At 41.5% G+C, this 18,584-nt stretch overlaps 2 protein-coding genes across 2 annotated transcripts in view; one reads left to right on the top strand and one right to left on the bottom strand.

The window, feature by feature from the left end:
* The window catches only part of LOC308090019 (WD repeat-containing protein 44-like), a gene marked incomplete at its 5' end in the record, with an annotated part of 51,182 nt that overhangs the window by 15,535 nt on the left and 17,063 nt on the right, over positions 1-18,584 (top strand). The window lies entirely within an intron of this gene.
* On the bottom strand, positions 10,960-16,755 carry LOC308090020 (uncharacterized protein; the record flags this gene model as incomplete). The annotated part of the gene is made up of 14 exons (XM_080435047.1): positions 10,960-11,174; positions 11,275-11,442; positions 11,590-11,856; positions 12,059-12,176; positions 12,285-12,376; positions 12,484-12,601; positions 12,701-13,045; positions 13,130-13,223; positions 13,346-13,524; positions 13,621-13,853; positions 14,081-14,182; positions 14,481-14,870; positions 15,073-15,180; positions 16,608-16,755. 14 exons carry the CDS (start codon positions 16,753-16,755, stop codon positions 10,960-10,962), a joined length of 2,577 nt encoding a protein of 858 aa, XP_080291173.1.

Here is an 18,584-nt window from a genome sequence, read left to right as displayed (position 1 = left end):
AACGTGTTCTGTAAGCCTCTTCTCCAAAACCAAATGGGAAAAGAAATTGGAGAAGTTCCAGAGCAGCGAGTGGAGCGCATCTGTGAAAAAACACAACAACACTTCACGAGAGTACGATGCAGCCGCAATTACCGTAAGTAAACACTTAAGAGACATTGTGTATTTTACATTACTGCTATTGTATTGGTTTTGGCTCGCACAAGAGACTGCAGAACCTTGTCATACACCAGTGGTTCCCAGTCTGGGGGTCAGGACCCCCAGGAGGGTTCCCAAATTATTTTGGGGGGTCCCCAGATGATTAGTTTAATGTGCAACTGTGGCTGCGGTTACATGGACAATATTTATTCATTCAGAATGAACTCATTCCGAACAGAGATTCATACCCAACTGTTTACATGGAACCTGAATAAAAGTATTCCTCGTTTACATGACCCAAAGCATTCATTTGTAATTTAACTTTTCACATGCGCAAAGTGGTCCCGCCTACGCCCGGGCATGGACCAGGGGTAGCAGATCTACAAGTTCAGACCAGTTTCTTTTTTTTGTATTGGTACCAGACACAGTAAAACTTAGGCTATTCTACTACTTGTCACATTTCTCATGTAGGCTACCTTAATTTTATTTAAACAAAAAATCCTTTCATCTGACTGAATAGATTCTTTTGATTATAAGTTCCTGTTTCATGTCAAGGCCAGGTAAAGATTGTTCCTCCATCACAGGCTCAGATCCTCGGAGCGTCCGTTCTCCTGGACAAGTCTGCGCTTAACCATTACAGTATATAAGCTTAATAAATGACATTGTTTTCTCACTCAACAGTAAACAAACCAACATAGTTTATACAGGGTGTATACAGGGTATCTACACATTTCTAAAGTGACAATTTAAGGACTTTCAAGACCTTTTTAATACCAAATTGTCAATTACATCAAAGAGGCAAACATTGTGAAAACACCTTAAAGTGCGAGGCGTTGTGAGCTTGTAGATAGACTAGGGGCGCAGCCATGGGTGGGCCTGCATGCGTGCATGCGTGCCCACCCGCTCCTGCTCAGGCCCAGCCTATACTAGCGTTCTGGCTGCGCCACTGAGATAGACTATTTTCACTATTTATCTGTGGAACCGGGTCAACCTAAATATAATGCCTACAATTCCAAGTGCTTGGAATTTTACTCTTACTTTAACTCTGTATTTAGTTTATGTAATCCTTGGGAAGATTATACAAAAGTGTATACTTGTGATGTGACATGACAATACACTGAAGTTGAGTTGAGTGTTAAGTAGGGTATGGTAGCGAATACATATCCATAATTATGTTATAGTATGAGTGGTTCAATGAGTGGTCTTAAGCCTCCTGAGTTGCTCACAGGACAGTCAGTGCCGCCTCGAGAATTTTCTAACACGTTTGATATTTATCTGGATCGCTACTGGCCAAGTGGAACGACACATTGGGAGTTGCTCGCGTCCGAGAGAAAGACAGTCTACAAGCAGACATGCCTATAAATCTATGACACATACGTGAAGTCAATGAGTGGACTGTTGGCATGGAGACTTCCAAAACAACGGTGGTGGGTTGGACAGCTGAGGCTTGTAGATAGATATGTTGGAAGAACACTGTCTTTAACGTGTCTTCTCAGACATATCCCAACCGTTCCCCACCACTGCAAATAAAAGTGTCTCCTCTAATTCTTACATATGCTATTCAGATCATGTGAGATTAAAATGACGTGCTGTGTTCCGGCAACCCAGAGAATCTGAATAGAATTATGTAGTGTGTGCTGACCATTGAGCTACAGCAATGTTGCTTCTAAAATCATAATCTAAATGAGACAGGTTGCGTTTAATTTTCAAATGAAATGGCTTTCTACAGAACAATGTGTGTACTTCAATGGGTTTAATTTATGTGTGCTAACTTCTTTTGTTCATTTCAGGTGGCCAGACTTCATGCTTTAGGCTCTATGCCAATTCTGTTCTACGGGCAACAACAGCGCGACAAGACTTGGAAAGCCCACGTTGTCCAACATCTCTCTCTAACTCCCCTGTTGAGCGAGATGTTGGACAAGTTACAGAGAGGATACGAGTATCTCCTGAACTGTAAGGAAAACATTTTAAAATCTTTTCAGATTTTTTAAATGCATGTTTTTTTCTTTGTACACATTAAAAGTGAAAGTAAACATGTTTATTGACCAATCACAATGACTACAGATCAAGACCAACAGAGACCAACAGACGAGCAGCCATCCACCTCGCAGGACACAGACACAGTGCGCCCCACAGAGGAGCAGCCATCCACCTCGCAGGAAACAGCGCGCCCCACAGAGGACCTCTACGTACTTCAGTTTGTTGAAGTGGAACCTTCTGCTCCTACCCCCCCCCCCTGCTGTCTCTTCTACCTCTCTATCTCTTCTACCTCTCTATTCTGCTGCTTCCTCTTTCACATCTGGACCCCTCTTACCAGAAGTGGTTCCTGTGGAACTTCCTTCCCCTCCCCCCGCTCCCACTGTGTCTTCTGTCTGTCCTGCTCTCACCTCTTCTGGACCCCTCTTACCAGTAGTGTTTCCTGTGGAACCTTCTGCCCCTCCCCCCGCCCCCACTGTGTCTTCTGTCTGTCCTGCTCTCACCTCTTCTGGACCCCTCTTACCAGTAGTGTTTCCTGTGGAACCTTCTGCCCCTCCCCCCGCCCCCACTGTGTCTTCTGTCTGTCCTGCTCTCACCTCTTCTGAACCCCTCTTACCAGAAGTGTTTCCTGTGGAACCTTCTGCCCCTCCCCCCGCCCCCACTGTGTCTTCTGTCTGTCCTGCTCTCTTACCAGAAGTCTGTCCTGCCCCTCTCTGTGCTGCTCCACATCCAACCGGTCCGTCTTTCCGGAAGAGAGTGATGCCCACCCGGCCTTTGAGTGAGTGCATCACGCAGAAGAAGAAAAGAGAAGGTACTTTTGGTTTCAATTTTCAACAAAGATATGAGATATGTAGTGTGGAGCGGCAACAGGAGGTGGCCTAGTATAGAGCACTTAGGAATCAACAAAGTACCATATGTTATGTTAACCGTATATACTTTTTTGATCAGGGTCGCCCAGTTTGTACTAGGTCCCCTCCTTTTTTCCCTGTACCCTGAATCTCTGTTGAAAATGGCCAGTCTACAAGCTACAACACGTCATGGCTAGGGTTGGGATCCGGAATTAAATCAGAATAACCAGATTCAACATTGAGGAGCCGGAATCGGTTCCATCACATTTGGTTCCATTTGTACACTCTGAGTTACAGACCTGTAACTGTCCACTTGGAACCCCCATATAGGAATCGTTAAAGTTAAGCGTTAAGGAATCGGCCCGTTCAGAGGGAATCTTTAAAATCCTAAAGGATCCCAACCCTAGTCATGGTGCACTGTGAGCTACTGAGCTTCCAGATCTGTTGTTTTTGTTGTTTGTTGCTTATTACCTGCACAGGGAATGGGAGCTTGTAGATCGGCTGCTTTCACACTGGTATTATACTATACCACTATACTGTATATTATCTTAACATTCTTATACTTTAACCCCTATATACTACCTAACATTATTGTCATACTATATTATATTATTATATACAGCACTATTTTATTTATTATTACTGTTATAGCTACCAGTATCTCCCCCCCCTCAAACCCCACCTCCGCTGTCATTAGAACGGAGGGAGCGCTCCCTATGAGCACGGCAGCAGAGGCTGCTTGCTCGCTTCATTCATAGGCAGATAAGTGACACTAATTGAACTGTCCACGTTATGGTTTGTGAAAAGTCTTCTAGTCCTCCCAGGCTAATAGTCTGGCTTCCACTAGCCTTAAAGCAAATAGGACATTTTAGTCTTATGAATGTTAATATGAGTGTTTTATTTTCTTTGTTCTGTTAACAGCTGGTCCGAGTTGGAAGGCTGACCCGACTGTTCCTCCTGCCGTTCCTGACCCTAACCCTGAGGTGGCTTTTGCCCCCGATGCTGTTGGTATGTATTTTATTAGCACAAAGCAATATGTTCAGCAAAACTCAATTTGTTTTTTTGCCAGAATAATGGGTATCAACACTTTCCCCAGCTATTACTCTGCCTAATTTATGTTCCATTGCACAAAGGTGTCGCACACCAAACGGCCGAGCAGACCTCCAAGCTCACAGCGGTCACTTCCGCGACACGTTGTGAGCTTGTATGTCAGCTGTTCTCTGCACGCAACAAAGAATGTCTCGCTAGGGAGCGCCTCACCAGCCAACACTCAGAGGAGGTTGAATAAACAGAAACCAGCACTCCCCCAAAATAACGGGTTTGGGGATTGATTGATGTACTTTATTTAGTAAGACATGAGAACAGTACATGACAGTACATAACAGTACATGGAAGTACAAATTCACAATACAAGGTCTACTAAACTGGAAAACTCATTAAGCACTGAGCTTGTTTAAGATGAGAACCCCATGCACATAAATCATGATGACATATAAGAGACAGACAGATACACACACTACTACTATACAGAATGTCATACAATCAGTTTACAGGTTACTGGTATGAAGAGTGAAAAATATGTACAAAAGAAGAAAGAGAGAGGGGGGGGTAGGTTAGGTTAGGACATGGGGTAGGTTAGGACTTGGACAGGGGCCATTTTTGATCTGTTGGGAAATTATTACATGAAACCGGCACCTGCGTGTGCAGTCTCGATGTTTAAAAAAGAATTTTGGTCTATAATGAACATGCCCAGAAATGTTGTTGTTTGTTGCCCAGTTGTTTGTTTGACAAAAACTAGGAAAAAACTCGTACACATATGAAAAATACTGCAGATATTTACATAGCATTGCATCATGGCTTAACTGTTCTTCTCTTTTCATCATTTCAGGTTGCCAGACATGTGACACCAAGGATTCTTCCAAGTTATTTCTGTATGAGAAAATAACTAAGAGAAGGAAACTTAAGGTAAAATGTAGAACCATATACATATATTTTTTTCTTTTTCTTCTCCAAAATGTGTTATTTCTTCTGCCTTTTCCTGGCTTTATTTATGGTGTCACAGTGTATAGATACAGGAAGCAGGGAGAGAGTCAGGGAGTGACATGCCGAAAAGGTCTGCCTTGCCTAGGCATCGACCTGGGGACTCACTGTTGGGCCACATAGACTGATCTATGTGGTACTCGGAGAACCATGTGTTACTGTACTTCCGTGCTGTTGCATCTTTGACTAATAAAGTATTTAATCAATCAATCAAACCATGTTAATTTTTTACATATTTTTGTTATGCTTATTGAAAGGCCAGAATGACTCACTGAGACAAGCTAAGATACTAAAATAATGTTATGCCCTACCCAGTGATTGCTTAAACAGCTAATATTGTTGTGTTTGTGTGTCTGTTTAGGGGAAACATCAAGTCTCTGTCCAATGGAAGCCTTGTTGTGAATGGTAAGAAATTGTTAATATTATTCTAATTTAATTACACTTTTTGCCCTACCTGGGTCAGTGGTTTATGGGTGAAAGCACCAGTTTTTCCTTCCTATCAAATTATCCTTACTATTTAGGAAGGGTTCACCTCATCTTTGTGGTGTAGTAGTATTACACAGAGGAAGCTAATGCTAAACTTTCTGTCTGGATTTAGGGACCTAATGTTGCTCAGAGTAATCCTCAAAATTGTGGAAAAGAGGTGACGTGGGTGCCTGCCTGAGATAGTCACTATCCTTATCCCTGAGTGCTTAGAATTGAACACCTTTCCAGTGTTTCTATAAAGAGCTATGCAGTTTTAAACCAATAGACAAGCCATTACACAAGTTTTGTAATTGAGTTCTCTAAATGAATTCCTCTTAATCATTTATTGATACTTCACAGTGGCAAAATCTGGAGCAACTCCTGGGAGCCGGCAGAGAACTACCCTGAGTGATGTCATGCCCGAGCAGCCTTCAGCCAACTTGGGATTATTATTTGTTTTATTGTTTATTTGTTACTTTGCACCTTATTCTCTTGCACCTGTTTTTGCACTTTTGTTTATTAAAAACCATTTGCACTGTGAATGTAGTGTTTCTTCCAAGAAGTCAATTGATAATTGTATGAACTGAGGTTTATAATAGTTTTCCATGTAAAGTCTCATATACTGTTTATGTTATGGTTTTATTTGTTTGAGAGTAACAACTAAGAACCACAGGCAGTTATTGTGCCCATGCATAGGCTACCTAATTTCAATAGCTACATTATTGTGGGTCCTAAATTATTGTATTCTTGGTGACATGTAACAGAATAGGCTATATCTCACAGGTTCTCTCATTTGAGTGACTCCCTTCTGGTTGGTGCCTGCAGAACTTGCCAATACATACCCCAACATGCATTTATTACAGTATGCAGCCTTTCACTTTACAGTAGTGTGTAAAAAAAAAAGCTTTCACACACCTAGATTAAGAAGTTGGGTGTGTAGGCAACATTTACAATAAATGCACACCAGTTTACCTTGTGCAAGATCATTTAATGAAGCAATGTTTTGGTCTAAGACAGGCTCTACTTTACAGTAGACTAAGATGTCTGATCTGTCATCGGATTGACAGTGTAATGAATGAAGTGAGTACAATATGGGTATAATTATCACCAGTAATATGAACATACGTCTAGTCAACAAATGATAGCATACTGTATATGTACAGACTGATAACTGGATATAATATGGCCTATATATGAGGCAGATATGTGTACACTACAGTGTCATCTATAGGCTCCAATTGTATGAACAGTTAGAAAGATGATTATGTAGTACTGTAGGCTACAGTCAATCAACAGCATCTGTCAGCAGTTAACATAAGCGGTCAACTGTCCTGCTTCTGTAGTGTACAACCTGGTAGCCAATGTGTTAATGAGTCATTCATTCTGAGTTATCCAAGAAGAGAACGTATGGTTTATACAATTAGATTAAGGTGATGCACGTACATACACACAATATGTCAATTGCAAAATGGAAAAAGTGGGCATTGAAAACCCATACAAACCTTTACTTAATGATTCAGCCTACAATAGCAATAGAAATAGCTCTTAATGTCTAGCGTTGGCCTATGCAGCACAGTGTGTGAAGGAGCTGTCTCCATCAGACATGCCTAATGTATGTTTCGTCATAACCAATCTACAAGCTCACAACAAGTAGCAACCACGACCAGTTGTGACCTTGTAGATTGTCTATTTTAGGCGCACAGCGCTATCATACGACAAAATATACATCGAAGCTTATTCATACTTCTTGGTAGACCATTGTGGTCCTATATATTACTATGTATTACCACGCTATTATTATTATTACCAGAATATACTTTCTCAAGATATAAAGAAAAACATCACATGGATGCACCTGGGACGTATCATCAGTGTTGTAGCCTGGGGTCGACGGGTGTTTCGGGTCTCGCAACAACATACACCCTCACCCAGGTGACCCAGCCAGGGTTGATCAAGCCCCGACTTACGTCCCAGTAGCTACCCCACGGTCAGTCCTTTTAGGGAAAGACAGGGCCACTCAGTCCGCTTATCCGGAACTACTGTGCAGGGACTGGGGGAGAGGAGAGGCTCTGGCACGTAGAGGGACTAGGCTCTGTGGATGGCAGGAAATGCCAAGACCTTTCCAAAACTGATTGACCCCATGTATTTAGCACATTCTGTTGCTGACTTATAAGCCTTCAAAGGCGTATCAGTGTCAATATATTCAATATACTTGTCTGTACCTTATACACAGTCATCCTTTATAATTTGGAACACTTTAGACCCCATTATCCACACACAACTCATAAACTACACAACCCTAACCCAAATGAACCATACAGTATACTGTATTCCCCTTTGCTCGATATGGCCATTTAGAGCCTTATTCTCCAGGCTGGCAGCATGGACTTCGATTATAGTAGGCTACATTGTACTTTCAATACTATGACACTGTAAAGAACATTCAGGGCACATTTGCCAGTATTGGCCATAGATGGATAACACCGCAAGGTGGATCATGGCAGGATGCCCAGAAACCTATATAAGGGGATGAATGACCCATTTAGTCCCGACCTCTAGTGACCTATGCGATCCTAACCTTCCCAGTCTGACATCATAGAATCTCCCAGACGGCTATACATGGAGATACCTGGTATACTTAGCTCTGACATCAGAGAACCCCTCTCGGAACTAAATATATATAGAGATAACCAAAACGTCCAGGACAGACGTCATAGTCCCAGATTTGGGCATAACTGACATAGGCCACTCCGTATATGATGTCTGACAGTACCTGACATCACCGTAGTGACATTAGGACCGCAGCCAGCGGTATAAAGAGGCTCGACATGCATTGGTAGAGAGAAGTTCCATCAGCGATCCAGAGAGACATTAACTCCTTCCAGAGAGCCAAGCATCAGATTCATCAATAGTTGGTATACACAGCCTAAAGCATATTCTCACAGTGGCTTTGGATCAGTTCAACAGATACCATGATAATTCTTCTATGATACCATGATAATTATTTTATGAAAAAGGTCAGGAGGCCTATCAGCCAACTGGTTAGTTGTGAGCTATGATGCAAACCAAACTATCCCTCAGTGGCTCTGGATTGGCTTTGCTCCTAACAGGTCATTATGCTCCTATTAACAAGTCATTGTTTCCATTGTGGCTATGTATTACTATGTAATACCACACTAATAGCACGCTATTACCACACTATGTATTACAGGCTTCTCCTGATTATATGTGCTATTTTCTTTATATTCTTTATTATATGTGATCTTGTAACTCCATATGAGCCTGCCTGCTGTCTGGTATCATCCAGCAGTGCCCTACTGATGATTCCAAAGTCTTGACTTGACGGCTTTTGCTGTGCAGGTAACTTGCTGTGGAGGTAACTGCCTGCCTGGGGCTGTCAGGCAGGCAAACTCTTTAAATCCTCTTTTAAATCTCACAACATTTCACAGCTGTTTCTTAACTCTATAACTGCCAAAGACGTTTATTAACGTCTTTGGGCCTTCAGCTATTGCCTGCCAAAGACGTTAAAAAACGTCTTTGAAAAAAAAAAAAAAAAAAAACTTTTTTCAAAAAAAAAAAAATTCTAAAAAGATTCTCTAATTATTTAATATTGACACCTTTTCGATATTCCAAACGAATAAGGAGATAACAATTCCCAAAGATTTGCTGCTCCATCCACTTCAATGTTAAAATTGAAACGGACAAACAATTCACAATGTTTTTTGGTTTGAAACTACTGGTTTTGAGCTATTTTCAAACATCAAACAACACATGACAACAAGGTCAAATTGACCTCGTTGACATTTGTGAAACCACACCTGAATCTCATCTGTGATTAGAAATTATCTGGGATCAATCATACTGGAGAAAAATATTCTGTGGCTATGCGAAAAGGTACCAAAATCGGTCAAAACCCTGGCAGAGGCTACAGACTTTTTGAAAAAACTCTGGCAGGGTAAGAGTTAATTGATGAATAGTTAATATACTTAATTTTTTCTTGACCTTGGGTCAAATATAGCTTGACCTTCAAATATATCTGAATTATACACCTACAAATATGTATGACATACAGTAACAGCATGTTATTAAAAGGTGCATGCTTTTGTGACTCACTAATATCCAAGGCTAAGCTAAACAAACAGCTTTATTTGTTTTGAATACACAATTGATACATCACTGTAAAACTTTCAGTGAATCGGTGGCCCTTAGGGGACCCCCAGTTCTCTGATGTTCATTATATTTTATAGATCACACACACACACACACACACACACACACACACACACACACACATATATATATGCAGTATACGTTTTGCATTGCAGTCTATGACAGCAGTCATCTCCATATTTTGGTATCAACAAACACACGACACAGATTTCTGGAATTTATTGGTCTTTGTGGCACATTCCTACAGGCAGGTAAGACAGTAATCATCTTTTAATTTCCCATTATGGCATTCTGTGGTAATATGTACTGGTGTACGAAATGTCCTGCAACTGGAGTGGGAATGAAGGTATATGATTTCATTTTTGTATTACAAAGAATGTTCTAGGAATCAGTGTTATCACATCACAGGTGTAAGAGTGAAGGTCAAGTTCCATCATTCATTTTTTTCAAGAAAGGAGGGGCAGAGAGAGGGAAAACATATCCACATGTAACTCATTTCCCGGCTTGGTTGGTTGAATGCTTGATTCTGAATAAATCCAATCATTGAATGAACTCAATAACAGAGCGCTGTCTAATCAAACACTCAGCACCTGGCTCTTATCAATCTGCATTGGTTTTTAAAATGTATTCAACAGTGCAACAACAGTAAACAAGTCCAACAGTAAACACAATGTCATTTACAGCTGAACAGTACACTCAAGTATGTCTTCAAAAACATTTGCAGCGAGGAATAGTAACCCTAATATTGATTCCTGTTGTTTTCAGAGGCGACCGCGTTTTATTACTGTAAGCAATATAATCCTTTTTTGTGTTACTCTTGGGTCAATTTATTAATTTCTTTATGAAGTCGCCTGGCAATAAGCAAGAATTGAGAAATAATCACCCTGTCAGGTTTTGTTTCTCAATAATGACTTGCTCCCCATTGATTATCACTTGCATAAAAGGCATCAAGTATGGATAGGTCCACATAGCAGCAGGTATGTAGATGAGGTTAAACGTGAGGTGCAAAAAGTAGTAGCACAACAGCAGGTCCACAAAAGAAGGTAGTCTGCATGAAGCAAAAACATCACAGGTTGTTGACACCAAGGGTGGTAATCCAACATAGGAAAAGCAGTCCGTCAACGAAAGTGTTCCAGTGTTCCAGCGTTTTAGGTGTGCATAGGAGTGAGAGAGCCAGAGGGACAGAGAGAGCGAGAGAGACGACCAGATGAGAGGCAAATCAGATCGTATCCAAGCCTGCAGATGGATGCTATTCCTTTGTTAATCCAGAATATATCTTTTACCATCCCCAGTTTTAGAAACCTCTCACACAGGCTTTTGCTGACTACAGTTCGTCATCAGACATTTCAGAGTCAATGTCATATTCATCATCATCATCATCGTTGTTGTCATCCAAAAAGTTGATTTCCTCTGCTCCAGACAGAACTTGTAGGTAACAGTGTCGTGAGTGAGTCATCGTTTCTTTAATGTTCCACAGCTTTCTTTGGATGATGCTCTGCAGACCTTTCAATCCCTCTTCACTTAGGCCCCACTGTGAATCTTGGATGTAGAACACAAGATAAGGCCTGTATTAGTAACTTTAACAACAGTCATCAGAGTTGTGTATTATGTCTATGAATTATTATATTGCAATACATACCGTCCATTGCCTCAGAGGAAATAATGCAGGACAGCTCCTTCAGGCCTTCGGCACGAGTTGAAAGAGACTTCCAGTGGTGATTCATCTCTGTCACAAGGATCTTCTTCTCCTCCTCAAGTCTCCTTACAGCCATAATGTTGTCGAATGCCTTTCTCTTCGTCCTTAAGTCTGGAATGCATTTTTGACAAAGATTCACAGGGAAAATTAGTTGGATTTGCCAATTTGGCCACTCCCAACCTCAACAAGCAAGCGAGCATATGATCTATTATGTATCAGATTTGTTGGTAGTCAAGTAGTCAACAGACTAGTACATACCACTGTGTTGTAGTAGCTGCCATGGCCATGCATGCTCCACAGACAGGATGGTTTCCATGCAAAGTGGTTCTGTGCTTGGAACCATTCTGTTGTATTGCTCCACAACAGAGGACAGCATCTCTTTCTCCCCCCTGATCTTGCGGCGCAGCCTGGCACGACCTTTGTTACCGGCCTTATCGCTATAAAGGCGCTGGGACCTCCTCTTGAGACTCACCACCAGCATCTCAATTTTGTTGGCCAAGGCATCGGGCTCACATGCAGTTGTTGCTGCAGAGAAGAAATAGGTGGGTTGCACTTTAAGTGAACAATTATTCACAATTTAATGCAAGACTGCAGTAGAGGATCTAAGTGCTCATGAAGGAAAATAAAACAATAAGTACAAGGCACAGGGAGACAATGTCAGTGGAAGCTAACATTAAATTCTCTAATGATGTCACCTGGCAGAAGCATATAGTAAGAACAGCCTCACCTTCTTCTGCCCACTCCTTTACATCCTTGACCCAGTCTTCTAACTGGCTTTCTGCCACTGCAAATTGGACCTTCATCGAGTCAAGGTTCTGCAACTGGCTTTGCAGAGCTTTGCTGGTCTACAATGACAAAGAATCATAGACAATAAAACAAATGTTGTCTCTAACACGTCAAATACTGAAACATGGAATATTAAACATCTAACAGAACATTACTGATGCCATTACCTTCTGATATCGCCGAGCGAGTGCGGTGGCCAAATTGTCCCTCTTTTGCTGATTCCAGTTCATAGCCATGAGAGTCAACATGTCAGTGCGTCCTGCCAACAGAAATTGGTGTTAGCATATATTATGATTATGATAATGTTAACATCCTATGTGTACTTATGTTATGTTTTTGAACTAGTGCTGTATGTGGTCATCTCACCTGCTTTCGACATGTGCTTTGTCGTCACTGCAATCCTAGAAAGGAAGGCATTACATTGCTCCACCTCCTCACCTAGTGTTAGACCAGCCCCATCCTGATACTGCCCACTCCATTTCACCTGGGTAAATATATAACAAATACAATGTTCAGATGATGGTGACATTCATGTACTGGTGTTCAGATAAAGTCATTCAATCACATGATAATCTTTCCTTACCTCACATTTGAAATCATGGGCTTTGGCATGAAACACTGACAGGAAAGGCTTCATGTTAAGCAGGTGCTTCAACTCTGGGCATTTATCTGCAACTCTTTGGAGGTAGGGCCAGTATTTGCAGGTCACATCCATACAAAAAAAACTGATTTGCCTACTGGCCAGCTTTTGTTGCAGGTACAAGGGGTAAGCAAAAATTTCTCCCCTGTACATATTTAATGCACAGAGTAGCAATCCATGCCGACACACCGCAAGCTCGAGTCCCTCTTCGTCGATATTGCTGGTAGATTTTTTGGAGGTCTCTCTCGCTGCTGACCACTGCCCTCCACAAACACCTCTTCCAGGAACCTACAATATGGATATGGAAGATTAAAACCTTTTCGTATGAGGGTATTGTAGTCGTGTACATATAATTATAGTATGCAATCTTACATGTTTTGTCGTCTGGTGTATGTAGTCAACAAATCTTGTCACGTCTTCATCCTTGGCTATGAAGATGCCATCAAAGATGGCCTGTTCCTCAGATCTAAAGAAAACAAAAAGGTATACAAACAGTTTACAAAATCTTACAGTATGAGGTTACTTGGTGCATATTAGACTTTTTCCTAGTAACATAAATGCTGTTACAATATACTAATTTAGAAGTACCTGGCTGCATTCTTGAAGCGATAATGTTTTCGATTCCCATCCACTGATATCGCAACCATTTCCGGTGTGCACGCCGGACACACAAAGGGCTGCTCCTTGCAGATGTTTTCCAGCTCATACTGCACGGCTTCCCACTCAAAAAAACTTTTCTGGAAGCCATCTCTTGAGATCTTCCCAGTCTATTTAAAAATAAGGAAACCAACGGCTAATAATGTGCAAAAATTACATTAGCAGTCAATTAAACCCACATGACAAACAGAGCTTTCAACACTCACGCGACCAAAGTGGACAGTTCGCTGATCCAGCATTCTTAGAAAAGCTTGGCAGGACAATCCTGGTGCTGCCATCTTCATTTGTTCGAATGAGAAGAACACATCTGTGGCATAAATTGTGGCGAACTGAAGGGTAGCAGGCCAGTAGTTTCTGCTAATTAAATCGTCCACTCCAGCAGTCCAAGTGGCTTTGCAGGCCTCACAACTCACGTCAGGCATGCTGAGATCATATCGTCCTAGGAAAAAAACACACACACAAAAGAAACACACCCACTGTAGTGTAAAACGTAGCTCCTTAAACAGGGTTAGGGTGCTTTGTAGTGTGGCATAGCATGTGTTTGTTTGTTTGATTTGATATGATATACATACCGATGACAAACTTTGTGAACATAATTGAGTGCAGAATTATTATTATTATTTTTAAGATGCTTTTTAAAAGGACAAAAAGCTCTTCACTTCTTACCATCCATCGTGACCACAGCGACAGCCTTTCCTGGCTTCACCCTCAATGTCTCTTTTGGACAACTACAAATGATGTCAGGTATCTGCACAGGTACGAGGCGATCTGAAAGAGATCATACATGTGAATTAAGATTATTAAAGTCCAATGGGAAATACAACATCATGATTGCTGGAACGACCTGAAGAGAATGAATCTTTTCTTGGGAAAGGTAAAATAGATTCAATGGCTGCATTGCTGAAAATGTATTCAAGATATTCTCAGGAAGCTGATTGACATGGGCCATCCAAATGCATTCAAGTTCAAGCAATAACACAATAAAGCATTGTTTAAGTGGACTAACAAGCTTAACGTGTCAGAGAGTTGAATGTGTTATGGTATACACTCACAAACAAGAACTTACCACAACGGCAAGGAGCCTTATCCACAATGCAAGTGGTTGGAGGCAATGACTGGAAAAACCCGGCAGTCATGGCATCTCTGTTGTGGAGCACATATCGAGAGTGCGTGATGATGTCACATTCAGCACAGAGGAAGGGGCGTGGTTGACAGTCATGACAGCGAACAGCAGCTGGATTAATGGCACACTGTTGGCAGATGTGTGGGGCTACATTTTCTTTTGCTGCTGCGCTGTTCACTAGCCGGGGTCTTTCTACCCGCCATCTCTCTACAAAGAGACGCTTTCGTGTGCTCCAGTCTTTGGAAGCCAGGAGAGGAGCTGATGGGGATGGTGCTTCCTGAGCATCACCTGATGCAATGCCCAGTGACAGCTGGAGCTCTTGTATGAAACACTCTGTTAAAACAGTATGGATTATTGAAAAATAACTTTGTATTTTACATGATCAAAAGCATAATACATGAAATGGCTGGGAAAAGTGTAGTTGCCCATTATTCTGGCAAATTTGTAATACAAACATGCAATTAACATTTAAACTCAATGACAGATTATTACAATATAATATGAACATATTGCTTAGTGCTAATGAAATACACACCAACAGCATCTGGGGCAAAAGCCACCTCAGGGTTAGTGTCAGGAACATCGGGAGGAGGAACAGTCTTCCGACGGGAAACAACAGGGTCAGCCTTCTGACTCGGACCAGCTGTTAACAAAAGAAATAAATAAAACAAAACACTTATATTAACATTCATAAGACTAAAATGTCCTATTTGCTTTAAGGCTAGTTGAAGCATGATTATTAGCCTGGGAGGACTAGTATACTTTTCACAAACCATAACGTATCTGCCTATGAATGAAGCGCCATATACATGAAGGCAAATAGGAATGATTGCTGTAGCTTGATTTAAAAAGCATCTGGCTGCCTATTGGCCACTCAATAACAAACTATTTCAATTGAAGCCTTGCCAAGACTAATGTCACTTTATCCATAGTCATTTATGATGTGCATTACAATCACACACACACACTTCAGAATGAGCACACAGAATGCGAGAATGAACACACATGCATTCTAAACACGTACAACACAAATGATAATGTACACATTTAGATTAGAGATAGGATATACAGTGTACAGCATAAATTATGTGCTTAGTACGTGTCTTAATACTGTATCTCTTGCTGTATTACTCATATTGCCATTTATTTTATAGACTTAGTTTGAACTTATATTTACTTTATCCAAGTCCCTTATCTGTGGTGGAGTTACAGTATCTCTCTCTCATTTTCATCAAACTTCTCTATCGTACACTCGCACAGTGATACATATCTCACCTTCTCTTTCTTTCACACACATCCATTATATTTTCCTTGTGCACACACACACACACACGCGTTTGGTGGATTCTAACGTTGACCGGGCCAGAACCGGGCCAGAACCGGTTTGACGGCTAAACTGGTTTTTAATGGCCACTCATTAACAATTCGGCCGAATACAAATGAGCCCCATTTGAAAACAAAGGCGACTTTCTGTGGTCGGCTACAACAGAATAGGGTGAGGGGCTGCTAATGTTTAGTTTTTTCCCCCTGGATCTTGCCCATACACAGGGACAAGCTGGGTTTACAGACCGGGCCATGGCCTCGTTGGCCCCAATGACGATACGCGCCTGACACACACACACACACACACACACACACACACACACACACACACACACACACACACACACACACACACACACACACACACACACACACACACACACACACACACACACACACACACACACACACACACACAACCCAGCTCACAATGATGTCAACTATGTCAACTATTTTATACTGCTTAAAGCGCCATTACCACCGGGCACGATAACTATAAAGATCACTATATCGTTCAAAATTTTATATTTTTTTAATAGTTGGTGTGAACAGTGCCATCCACTTAACTTTTAAACTATACTTTTATAGATATAGTTATAGTGCTCAGTGGGAATGGACCTTTAGACAAGTACTGTATGTAATAGTACCCTTCTTTCAATTATCCAACACTAGTGACAACATGTATTCCTTGATTTGGCTAAATAATAAAGATCTTCAAAATATATTTAATGCAATAACAATACTGACCCTGATTTGACTGTTTCCAGCTTGATCTGGGCCTCGCGTGGATGATCTTTCCATCGCTATCTCGGTTTACCCACGTCACCGTCGCCCGGGGAGCCTTTGCCTTCTTTGCTGGTGGGGGTACCTTCCATTGTGACTCAGGTGGAATCATGTCATCTAGAGCTTTAAATGTGTTAACTAATTTCTTTTGATCAAGCTGATCAACTAATTTCTTTTGATCAAGCTGATCAATGAACTCATCCAGGTCTGTGAATGGATTTTTTGAGTCACTCATGGTGATGAGTAAAAACACAGACAACAGATATGGATGAGACAAACAAAGGTATACACACACACAGGAAGGGGGAGAGAGAGACACACACACACAGACAGACAGACAGACAGACAGACAGACAGACAGACAGACAGACAGACAGACAGACAGACAGACAGACAGACAGACAGACAGACAGAGAGAGAGAGAGAGAGAGAGAGAGAGACAATAAACGTGGCTCTTAAAAGTGCCTTTGGTTTGTGGATAGGTTGTTCGGTAGGTAGGTAGGTAGGTAGGGAGGGAGGGAGGGAGGGAGGGAGGTAGGTAGGTAGGTAGGTAGGTAGGTAGGTAGGTACGTAGGTATGTTGGTAAATCAGTAGTAATCTGCAAGAGAGAAGAAAAAAAAAACAGTAAACAGCCTTCATCCAGACATGCTATATCATAATATTCATACTGTCCAAAAGCAGACCTACAAACACATCATCACGAGGCATTGTGAGCTTTTAGATCAGCTATTTTAGAATAGCCCAACAATAACACAAAACCCTCTATAATAATCATAATAATCATCATAATCATATTTGAACTGGGGACCCCCCACCCTGACAAGCACTTGGAATGTAGGAGTTGTTGAGGCGTTACATTTAGTTTGACTCGTTTCCAAAGATTGACAAAATGAAAATAGCACATCTACAAGCTCACAACGCTTGTATATCAATATTTTCCTCTTTCTTATATTATTTGACAATTTGGTCAATGTTTGACCAGTTTGTATAGTATTTTCTTGATGACCTTTTATGCATTTCATTTCTTTTTTTCCTTCTTTTTGGTCCTTATATTGTCACTTTAATGAGGCGCAGTTTACGGAGCTAGTTCAGGCCAGGCTACTCAAGGGATTGGGCTAACCGATCAGGTGACTAAGTCACATGCACTTTTTCTCCTGGTCGGTGAGTTATAAGTAATGCTCTGCCTACCTGTTCAGTCTGGTTGCGCTCTTCTGCTGCTCTGACGTGCGACGATGCTGCTGCTGCTGCTCTGCTGCCGAGATCCTGCCGGATCTGCTGCCCTTGCTTGCTACGTATGCTGCTGACCATGAATAGTCTCATCCCACCGCCTCCCCGGCATCCACCTGTAGGCTCTGTTTCTAGATCCCCTTGGGGGTTTAATTCATTCCCTGTAAATGCTAATTGGCATGTAACATTCATTAAAATGTTATCCTTACAGGGAATGAATGGATTCAGAGGCCTGACGCCAAACTATGCTTCCTCTTGTTTCTATACCATGCTCAAGCTTGCTAAATATATATTGCTAATAAATATATATTCTAATCCAATCTAAGAGTTGTCTGACTGAACTGTCTTAAATTGTCACTTTACCCCCCCCCCCCCCCCCCCCCGAAATGTGGGGACCCCCCTGGGCCCGACCCACAGGCTGAGAACCACTGCTCTTAGGTCCCTGGACCACCCTGGCTACACTGGAGTAGAAATTGTAAATATATTCAACATTTCTGTTTCCTTTTAGTGTTTGCAAACAAAGTCCACAAAGGCAGATGTGAAAAATAATATCAAATATACAAGCAAAGACAACAACAGCCGATTCAATCTAAAGGTACTGACTGTTGTTGTTGTTGTTGTTGTTGTAGCAGCACTTAGCTAGGCTAGCACTAGTTTAGCTACATGAAATCTCCCAAAAAAAGCCATCTTAAATTTACAGATCCAACAACTTTC

This window comes from Gymnoscopelus braueri (genome assembly GCF_963280865.1).
Source record: "Gymnoscopelus braueri genome assembly, chromosome: 8".
NCBI lineage: Eukaryota > Metazoa > Chordata > Actinopteri > Myctophiformes > Myctophidae > Gymnoscopelus > Gymnoscopelus braueri.
This window is presented reverse-complemented; position numbering and strand designations above follow the sequence as displayed.